The sequence below is a fragment of the Manihot esculenta genome, chromosome 7 (assembly GCF_001659605.2).
Source record: "Manihot esculenta cultivar AM560-2 chromosome 7, M.esculenta_v8, whole genome shotgun sequence".
Taxonomy (NCBI): domain Eukaryota; kingdom Viridiplantae; phylum Streptophyta; class Magnoliopsida; order Malpighiales; family Euphorbiaceae; genus Manihot; species Manihot esculenta.
Genome location: NC_035167.2, coordinates 26238531 through 26249758, shown reverse-complemented (window position 1 = coordinate 26249758; position 11228 = coordinate 26238531). Strand labels below are relative to the sequence as shown.

Here is an 11228-nt window from a genome sequence, read left to right as displayed (position 1 = left end):
AAGTTACCAATCCCTTTATTTATTCTCTCTTTTACTTTGTTTTGTGTAATTAATTAATAATTTTTAAATTTTTAAAAAATTGATAATTTTCTATGACAAAATTATTTTATTTTAATAAACTTATTAGTAAATTCTATAATGCATTACATGATATATTGACTATTTAATTTAATTATTTGTGTTTAAATTTAGAATTCAAAAAATATATATATAATAAGAGTTTAAAAGAGTGTAATTAGCTATAATTAAAAATTAATAATTAACCTAATTTATTAGAATGTTTTAGATAATTAACTAAATAATAGAAAAAAATTATAAAAATTAAATATAAAACTTAACTAAGTATAAATGATTAATGATTTGATAAGAGTAAAATTATTAAATATTTTCATTATTGACAATTGAATTATATAAATAATATTAGATTTTTTTTCCTAAAACTATTATTTAGTTGCACAATATGACGTAATTAATAAAATTTTTTATTTAAGATAACATAATTTTATTAATAAATATTTTTTTAATTCCTTTAAACATAAAAATAGTAGTGGTAGATGAAATATTTAAAATGATTATTTTTAATTAAAAATAATTGATTTTTATTATTATCTAGCTAATTGTTTAAAAATTTCTAATAAATTAATTACCTATCCATTTTAGCTAATTATAATTTTTAAAATTTTATTTTGGAAAAAATTGAAATTCAAAATTAAATAGCAAATATATCATATATATTTGGTCAGAATTTAATAACAAATTTATAAAAAAAATTAATACTATTGATAAGTAATTATTAATTAATTAAATATAAAGGATTTATAAGGGAGAAGAGAGAATGATCGGTGGTTATTAAACTATTATAGTTGGTTAAAATGATTTTTTTAAAATAAAATTAAAATTGAATGATTTTATTAAAACAAATTAAAAAATTAGATGATGAAAATGAAATAAACTCAAACTTGAATGATTATGGATGAAAATTCTAGAGTATACATACGAAACTTCTAATGGTTAAAGGAATAAAAAAGAAATTAACCAAATTCAATTGTTGAATCACAACCGTCCATTATTCCATCTTAGACCTATTTCTTTTGCATGTTTCTTTTTATTTTTACAAATCATTTGTACAATTGAACTCCAAACTCCAAGCACACGTTTTTCATTTCTAATTTTGTTGTATTTAGACATGGATTAATGTTTAATTTACCTCTCTGTTTATTTAAAAATTCAAATTAGCCCTCTTTCGATTTTTTTTGTCAAAATCAACGTAAGAATTTCAATTTATGTTGTTAAAAAAAAAAAATCAAGAACTTTACTTAATTTTAAGGTCAAATCAAGATATCAAGTCTCTAAAATCATTAAATTGAGATTCTTGATTTTTTATCTGAATCAAACACTCGAGAAATTTAGCCTAAAAATAAAAATTTTTAGCTAAATTTAACTTAAATTTAAGATTTTATGCTAATTTGGACAAAAAAGTAGAAATGGGTAATTTTGAGCTTTCCAAATTAATACAAGGGTGAATTAAATTTTAGCCACTTAAATAATTATTCTAAAGTCTCAAAATTTCCAATATCATGCATTTCTTTTATTTTCTACTCTTTCAATAAGAAAATTAAGCATAATCACTCAAATTAATATATTTATCCTGTTTATATAAAATACAACACCAAAAAATTTAGTGAGAAGTGTACTAAACATTCATAAAGATTTGAATCTACAAATCATCCCTAAGGAAGAATTTGGAAGATTAAAGCTTAACCAAGGGAAATTTCCACTCAAAACTATTTTAAAATTGTCTAGAAAGAGAATGAGGTGTTGGGTTTCTCCACATGGAGTGTCCCACAAACAGTGTCAATACCTGACCAATGCACAGGCCATGGCCATTGATGAAATCACCAAGATTCCTCTAAGTCTCTAACCTTGCAGATGCCAATGCTAGTGATGACACATTGAAAAGTTTGCTTAATTTCAGTGAACCAGAGCTCCACATTTTCATTGGCCAATTCTTGATACCAGGTTCTACAAAGGTAGAGCATTAGACAAACAATTGAATAAATTTGTGAAAATAATCAGCAAGTGCTACATAGCAGATATAAACATGTAGCACTAGTAGGTTACAGATTTTTCCATCAATCACTTTTTAGAGCATGATATGACTCGAGCAAATGCTATGCTAATTATAGTTTAATGTCATGAGACTCAAAATGCACATGGGGGACCAAAAGTTTTCATTCTGAAATTTTTGCAGCATTGCCCTAAGTATAACTGCCATGCCTGACCTTCCATAATCTTACTTCAGAGGCTTCAAACCCTGCAAAAGTTTTTCTAAAATTACATTAGAAATTGACGGCGCAAAGAATACTGCATTACAGCATAAGTAAATCAAAATTCATCGACATACAGATAATTGATGGTTGTCAATGAAATACATAAAGACATCACAGACAAACTGTAAAGTACTAAACCTAAGTTTAATCACAAAAAATTGTAGCTAATTTTCACCTGCAGTTATTGAACTTTAGAGCATGTTTAATGCAGTCACTGAACTTCATTTTCTTTCACAAAAGTCACTTATAATTTACTTCTTATTTCAAAGTCATTAGAATCCAGTAGAATCTTCAGTTGTCTGTTTATGTGAGTTGTCCTACATGGCTTTAATTTTACAAAAAAATAAAAAAATAAAAAAACAAAAAAAATTCACTCCTTTGCCATGTAAGATTAGAAACCCCTATAAATAATCTCTCATCTCCTCTCTAACCTGTAAATTGCGCAACCCCATCGTATTCTTCAACCTATTTTCCCAATATCACTCTAACAGCTATAACATATCCTTTTTACTGGGATGAGGAATACCATTTAATCTGTTGATATTAATGCTTGAAGTATTATTAAGGATAGTCCATTTGTTCCATTTAAAAAGTGCGATGATAGTTCTAAAGTTATGCTAAGTGACTTTAAAATTTAAAGCTAGTCTAAGCCAACCTGCCATTTACTATCCGAAAAAAAGGGTTAAGTATTGTGTGATAATCTATTGGTAGCTTCAAAGTCTGCATTTGGATTAGACAACAAAAAGAAGAGCCTCTTCTCGTGGATTGATAAGCACACTTGACTTAAGTAAATGGAAAACACAAAACTAAAAAACCTACCTTTGACTAAGAATAAGGCGACGCATGCAAAATGCAAAGTGTAGATAAGATTATGGATGTGTTGACTACAAGGGAAGTCTAAGTTTAGTTAGACTTCTACAATTTCATCTGTTTGAAGCAGTTCATTTCCTTGGTGCCAGCATAGTATGTAAACCACTTTCAGATTGTTATAAGTTATAGAAAGTAAATATGTTAACATAGGAAGTAAATATTGATAGATGGGTCAGTTGCTTAATCTTAGGGATTGTATAATCATAGACTTGATTTTCCTTCCTGTTTAGTTACCGTCTCTCATGTATAAATAGATTGTAATCTCTATTGTGAAATAATAACAAATATTATCTTTGTACATGGTATCAGAGCCTTTCTCGTAGAGATTTAATTTTTTTTCTCTCTCGTCAAGTTTTAAATTTTTTTTTTGGAGACTTAGAGCTCTGTTCATTTGGGTTACCCATAAAGGGTAACATTTGGATCTCACCGTTGTTAAAATCGCCACACCGTCCCCTTGTCAGATCTGAGGTTTGCCGTTCGGGTGTTGGGTGGAGGTGTTTTAGGTACTATTCATATTCGGGTACTGTTCATCGGCACTGTTCACGGTACTGTTCACGGTACTGTTCATCGGCATTGTTCACGGAGGGTACTGTTCATGCCGGGTACTGTTTTCTGATTCTGTGTTTCTTTTATTGCTATCGTTTTGGGTTGGTTGTCCTTATGGCTGAAGTTAAAACCACCACCGTAACTGATGTGATTCCTATGATGACTAAAATCACGGAACACAAATTGAATGGATCTTCCGATCAGGGAATTTTGATATCTGCAGATGAGTATGCACAATTCATCCAATACCAGGCATCTCTAAAATCCTCTAATTCCTCCTCTATCACTGCAATTGCCGAGTCAGGTAACTCTACTGCATGTCTTGTGTCTTCATCCTCCAAATGGGTTATTGATTCTGGTGCTACCGATCATATGTCAGGTAATTCTACCCTTTTGTCCAATCTTAAGTCTCATACATCGCCTTCTTATGTTACTCTTACTTATAGCACTAAATCTTCTGTCATGGGTTCTGGTCATGTCAACTTAACCCCTTCTCTTTCTGTATCCTCTGTGTTATGTCTTCCTAAGTTCGCATTTAATTTGCTTTCCGTGAGTAAACTCACTCGTGCATTGAATTGTTGTGTCTCATTCTTTCCTGATCACTGTGTTTTTCAGGATCTTTCGACGAAGCAGATTATTGGTAGAGAAAGTGAGTCAGAGGGTCTTTACGTCTTGGATCAGCAACTACCTCGATCTCCTCGATCTCTGGTATGCTCCACGCGTTTAACACCTTTTGATGTTCATTGTCGTTTGGGGCATCCTTCTCTCTCGGCTTTGAAGAAGTTATATCCACAGTTTCATTCTTTGTCTATTCTAGATTGTGAGTCTTGTCAATTTGCCAAACATCATCGTTTACCTACACTGTCTCGAGTCAATAAACAGGCTTCGTCTCCCTTTGAGTTAGTCCATTTAGATGTTTGGGGTCCTTGTCCTGTTGTGTCTAAGTTTGGCTTTAAGTATTTTGTTACTTTTGTTGATGATTTCTCTCGTACTACTTGATTATTTTTAATGAAGAGTCGTTCAGAATTATTTTCTATTTTTTGTGCATTTTATGCTGAAATCCAAACCCAATTCAATACTTCCATCCGTATATTGCAAAGTGATAATGCTAAAGAGTATCTCTCTGGGGAATTTCAATCTTATTTGTTACAAAAAGGGATTCTTCATCAGTTCTCTTGTGTTACCACTCCTTCACAAAATGGAGTTGCTGAAAGAAAAAATCGACATCTTCTTGAAGTAGCCAGAGCCCTCTTATTCCAAATGAAGGTACCTAAATGTTTTTGGGCTGATGCTGTATCCACTGCTTGTTTTTTGATCAATCGCATGTCTTCATCCATCCTTCATGGTGATATCCCTTATAATATTTTGTTTCCCACTAAATCTTTGTTTCCTATTGAGCCATGTATCTTTGGTTGTACTTGTTTTGTTCGTGATGTTCGTCCACAGGTTACTAAATTGGATCCCAAATCACTCAAATGTGTCTTCCTTGGCTACTCTCAACGTCAGAAAGGGTATCGTTGTTTTTCTCCTGATCTGAATCGATATCTTGTGTCTGCGGATGTAACATTCTTTGAGTCCACTCCGTTTTTTCCGCCATCATCTGTTTATAACACCCAGGAGGAGGAAGATGACCTCTTGTTATACACTGTTCGCTCTCTGTCTCCTCAGACTACTCCTACACCTTTCGCTCATGTGCCAAGTTGCCCTCCCATCTTTCATGTGTATTCCAGACGCTTAGAGGACTCTGACTCTGTTCCGCTATCCGCTTCTTCGTCGACCGATCCCGCTCCCACTGATCCTTCATTGTTTGATTTGGATTTGCCCATTGCTCTTTGCAAAGGTAAACGTACTTGCACTTATCCTATTTCATCTTGTGTCTCTTATGATCAATTATCCTCCTCTTCTCGTTGTTTTGTCACTGCTTTAGATTCTATTTCAATTCCCAAAACTGTTATTGAGGCTTTGTCCCATCCTGATTGGCGTACTGCAATGGAAGAGGAAATGATAGCCCTTGACACTAATGGTACTTAGGAGTTGATGTCCTTAACCCCAGGAAAGCGGGCTATTGGGTGCAAATGGGTGTTTGCAGTGAAAGTAAACCCTGATGGATCTATTGCTTGCCTCAAGGCCCGTTTAGTGGTCAAAGGTTATGCACAAACTTATGGAGTTAACTATTCTGATACATTCTCCCCAGTTGCCAAGCTCGCATCTGTCCGATTGTTTATTTCCTTGGCGGCTACTCATTATTGGCCTTTGCATCAACTGGATATTAAAAATGCTTTTCTTCATGGTGATCTTCAGGAGGAGGTTTATATTGAGCAACCACCTGGTTTTGTTGCTCAGGGGGAGTCAGGTAAGGTTTGTAAACTTCGAAAATCGCTTTATGGCTTGAAACAGAGTCCTCGGGCATGGTTTGGCAGGTTTAGTGAGGTGGTCCAACAGTTTGGAATGAAGATGAGTAAGTGTGATCACTCAGTGTTTTATAGAAATTCTGATAGTAGAGTAATTCTGCTTGTAGCATATGTGGATGATATCGTTATTACAGGAAGTGAAATTACTGGCATCACATCCCTAAAAGAATTTCTTAAAACACAGTTTCATACAAAGGATTTGGATTCCTTGAAATATTTCTTGGGAATCGAAGTTATGCGGTGTAAGAAAGGCATTTTCTTATCTCAAAAAAAATATGTTCTTGATTTGTTGGCAGAAACAGGAAAATTGAGTGCTAAGCCTTGTAGTGCCCCAATGACCCCTAACCTTCAACTTACCACAGAAGACAATGAGCCATTTGCAGATCCTGGAAGGTATAGAAGATTAGTTGGCAAGCTGAATTATTTGATGGTGACTCATCCTAATATTGCATATTCAGTGAGTGTGGTAAGTCAGTTTATGTCTTCTACTGTTGCCCAGTGGGATGCTCTGGGACAGATTCTTTGTTACCTTAAAGGGGCCCCAGGGTGAGGCCTATTCTATGGTAACCATAGGCATTAAAATATTGAATGCTTTTGTGATGCTGATTGGGTAGGCTCGAAAGTTGATAGGAGGTCAATTACTGGGTATTGTGCTTTTGTGGGAGGTAACTTGGTCTCATGGAAAAGTAAGAAGCAAAATGTGGTCTCCCGTTCTAGTGCTGAATCTGAATATCGAGCCATAGCACAAGCCGTTTGTGAAATCTTGTGGGTACGTCAACTGTTGGAAGAAGTTGGGTTCACAAATTCGGTGCCTGCTAAGTTGTGGTGTGATAATCAAGCAGCTATCCACATTGCCTCCAATCCAGTATTTCGCGAGAGGACTAAACACATCGAGATTGATTGTCATTTTGTTCGTGAAAAGGTCCAACAAAAGATAATATCAACAGGACATATCCAAACTGGAGAACAATTAGGAGATATTTTCACTAAAGCTCTAAATGGGACTTGAGTTGATTATATATGTAACAAGTTGGGCATGATTAACATTTATGATCCAACTTGAGGGGGAGTGTTATAAGTTATAAAAAGTAAATATGTTAATATAGGAAGTAAATATTGATAGATGGGTCAGTTGCTTAATCTTAGGGATTGTATAATCATAGGCTTGATTTTCCTTCCTGTTTAGTTACCGTCTCTCATGTATAAATAGATTGTAATATCTATTGTGAAATAATAACAAATATTATCTTTCTACACAGATGAAGATACTTTTACTTCTTATACTGAAACTAGATAGTAACAGCACATTATGTAACCATTGCAATGGTACATGTCATAAACCATTAGCATTACTACCTTGGAGGTTCGCAATTCATTCACTGCCATGCGAAGAGAGTCATCTGATAATATCAATCGTGACAGTGCTCCAGTGTTTAACCTGTGGGAGTGGGATTATTTAAATCAACTCATCCATCAAACTTGATGAACAATCTATTTCAAAGCATAAATAGGAAAAGCACTTTCTTTCTAATCAAGCAAACCAAGGAATGGGACAAATAATTGGATAAATAATTTTCAACAGAAAAAAGAAATCAAGTATACCATAGAAACTATTGTTTGTATAAGAGTTAAAAGAAAGAAAATCTTGATTGTCATGTTAGGTGACCAATAAAGAAAATGAACTTGCATGTTAGAAAGTTCAAGATCATACTCCATGGGTTTAAATAGGAATGTAGTCGGTCATTGTTTTAAACTTTGAAACTTGGCTTTTGACTCAACTAAGTTGTTGACCAATAGTATGGAGACTTAGATTTGCAAAGTTTTGTTGCTGAACTATTGATCTGTCTTTTCCTTCTTGAGCAAAAGGAGTGCATTCAACATATATTGAATCTGATATTTTATGGGAGACATGAGTGACAGGAGGATGCACACCTTTTACTATTTTTCCCTTGTAATAAAATTCTTATATGTTGATTCAAGGATGTTAAGGAAAACAGTATCATCATAATCAGAAAACTTTATTCCTTTTAAGAAAAAACAATGTTTTAAAAATTCAGGGAAAGTTTTAGTCCCTTCCTTTTGCTTATCGGCTTCGAATCTTTTTAGCCAAACCTTTTGTTCATCCTCAGAAAAATTAAGATAAAACCATTTATTAAATGTGTTTCTTTTCTTTCCAATATTATTATTTTAAATGGTCTAGAAACAACACTTTCTTTGTTATAGCCCATGTCTGAAGGAGTAGGGCTTTTTGGGCTTTCCTTTTCATAAACTAATTGAGCAATTTTTTCTTCTGTTCCATGCATTTCACCTATCGAAGTGCTCCGATTAAGAGGCTCGAATGAAGATATTGAAGATCTAGGTGGTAAAGGTTCAGAAGCTATAGATGTTCCCAAAAACGATCTCCTCACATCGATAATGCTCCTATTTCTAGTTAAAGAGATTGCTACTGTTTCTTTCTTGGTTTCAATTATAAACTGCAGCGAAATAGAATCCACCATTTTAGGAGGTACTGCTTCCTCTAGAATCAAATTCTCAAGTAGATTAACGTAATCCCACTGTATAGATTTTGGACCCATAAGATTCCCACTAGACAGATTTGTCACAAATAAATTAGTGGCTCTTTTGAGAGTAATCAGCTTAGTTGCTTCTTCCCTTAAATTAAGTACTACCATGTTCATTGTTTTATAATGAATCCTATAAATTAGGATTATGCTTTCAGAGCCGGGCATCATATTATAGCCTTTATTATGTGTGAATCCGTCGAAGACAGAATGAGGCTTGGATAACAAGAGAAATAGATAGGTCTATCACATAAAGAAGATTCTATAACTCCTAATGAGTCATTAAACTTATTATACCTTTTATCTCTGACACAAAGTATAGCTGAGGTATTTAAACCTAGCCTAATTGTAGGTTTTAATGCAACTTGTACTATTCCCACATGAAGGAATATGTATTTTTCTTGATGTTTCTCTATGAGCTCTTCTTGCTTGTTCCACTATTTTTATTCTTTGTTTTTTTATTTTTCTTTCCACTAGTACTCCTAGAGAGACTAGAAAAATTTTCGAATAATATATCCATAAATCTAAATCACTGTCAACGATTTACTCCTAAAGCCTTCAAGCAATTTCACGCTAGGGCCACGACGGATACGTGACTTGGGTTTCACTAGACTCTGTGGATAGACCTTCTTCAACAAGCTCTGATACCAATAGGGGAAGCTAGCGCAAGATTATGAAATAAGTATTGAGATTCTTAGATTAAAAATTATTATCTATAATTAAATTATCTAAGAACCTAATAATAATATAAAACAAAGCTAAAGTTTTCTGATACTCTCTACAATCACAATACTGATTATGGGACAATACTGATTATGGGCTTCTAGATGATTCTTAAATAATTCATACCCTTCACTTACTAATTCTCATTTAAAGACTAATACTTCTTGCTTACTAGTAAGATCTATGGTCATCTGAGCATTTCCGGTGATAATATCAATCGTGATAGTGCTCCAGAGTTTAACCTGTCGGAGTGGGATTATTTAAATCAACACATCCATGAAACTTGACGAACAATCTATTTCAAAGCATAAATAGGAAAAGTACTTTCTTTCTAATCAAGCAAACCAAGGAATGGGACAAATAATTGGATAAATAATTTTCAACAGAAAAAAGAAATCAAGTATACCATAGAAACTATTGTTTGTATAAGGGTTAAAAGAAAGAAAATCTTGATTGTCATGTTAGGTGACCAATAAAGAATATGAACTTGCATGTTAGAAAGTTCAAGATCATTTACCCCAGAAATTTTGCTGCTTCCGATATAGAACCCTCAACAGCAAAGATTAAGTCCAGCAACGCTTGCATTCCCTGCATTAAAATTTTTCACAATCTTCCTCAAGCTTAGTAATAAAGAACGCATTCCAAATAGAAAAGGAATGAAAGAAAACAAAAAGCACCTAGTACCAAAATAAACTTAGGATTATTAGGCCCAATTTGCGGACCGCAATCTGACCCCCTAATGGTGGACTTAGGAGGCAGAATTTGAAGAAGCTCATGAGGCGGCGAATATGCATCAAGATCCAGAGCGTTCCTAACTAGCTCAAAATTAGTACAGCAGCACAGAAAACTACATTATTGTTCATATATTACTATAAATAACAATTTTTTTTTTTTAAAAAAAAAAGGCAACAAATACCTTTGAGGGCTAAAAGGGTGCGTAGTCGTTTTAAAGCTGAAGCTCGATTCTTGTGCTGCGAACGGTCCTCAACAGCCTGAATTATGTCATTTAGACAAACGAACAAACATGTAGCACGCAATATGAACAACGGGATTTTCCAATCCAAAATGAGGAGTAAAATAAACTCCAGACCTGAGAAATAATACCGGTGGGCAGGTGTTTGAGGCGGACGGCGGACTCGCGCTTGTTGCGGTGCTGACCACCAGGGCCCGACGACTTGAATGTGTCCATCTCGCACTGTTTCATGAGTTCCTCATCAGTTAATTCCAAATATTTGCTTCCAATTTCACTACTAGCAGCGCGGTGAGTGAAGCAACACCGTGGGAATTGTGGGCGCCCGCTTGTTATCGTTGTCGTATTTGGACTGTTACAGAAGAAACTATGACGATAATTGGCCATACAACTGCCATTACTTGAGATTCTGCTTATGCTTCTTCCTGCAAATTTAATAAGGAAAATAGATTTCCATGCCAGCTGAGCTGCCATTGCCATTGCCTTTTTGTGAAATCAATGGAAAAATGGTTTCAGTTTCCAAATACTGGTATATTTGGGGACAAACACCAAGAGCGTTGACGACGCAGGTTCGGCAACAAATCAAACCAAAATTTAAAAAAAATAATAATTATAAAAAAATCATATATTTTATAATTTTTTAAAATTTTGTAGTGTACTTTAAAAATAATTAATTTAATTATATTTTTTTAATTTTTTAAAAATAAACTTAACAGTTAAAATTTTCATTGATGTACCAAATACAAATATTATATTTTCGCCACATCATTCCTGTATTATTATAATATAAAATAAAATAATTACAAAAAATTTTATG

At 33.6% G+C, this 11228-nt stretch overlaps 1 protein-coding gene across 8 annotated transcripts; it reads right to left on the bottom strand.

Annotated features, from left to right (window-relative positions):
• Positions 1–1486: 1486 nt before the first annotated feature.
• Positions 1487–10997, bottom strand: LOC110618585 (peptide chain release factor 1). Of its 8 annotated transcripts, XM_021761749.2 has the most exons (7): positions 10532–10997; positions 10358–10433; positions 10126–10256; positions 9959–10029; positions 7514–7595; positions 2283–2314; positions 1487–2022 (listed from the first exon to the last, which is right to left on the bottom strand). In XM_021761749.2, exons 1-6 carry the CDS (start codon positions 10889–10891, stop codon positions 2294–2296), a joined length of 741 nt encoding a protein of 246 aa, XP_021617441.1. In that variant the 5' UTR covers positions 10892–10997; the 3' UTR covers positions 1487–2022; positions 2283–2293. The 8 variants fall into 8 exon arrangements, with proteins under 8 accessions (XP_021617441.1, XP_021617439.1, XP_043813923.1 ...); XM_021761747.2 differs by lacking the exon at positions 1487–2022 and having other exon boundaries at positions 2040–2314; XM_043957985.1 differs by lacking the exons at positions 1487–2022; positions 2283–2314 and adding an exon at positions 2321–3314 and having other exon boundaries at positions 7419–7595.
• Positions 10998–11228: the final 231 nt, after the last annotated feature.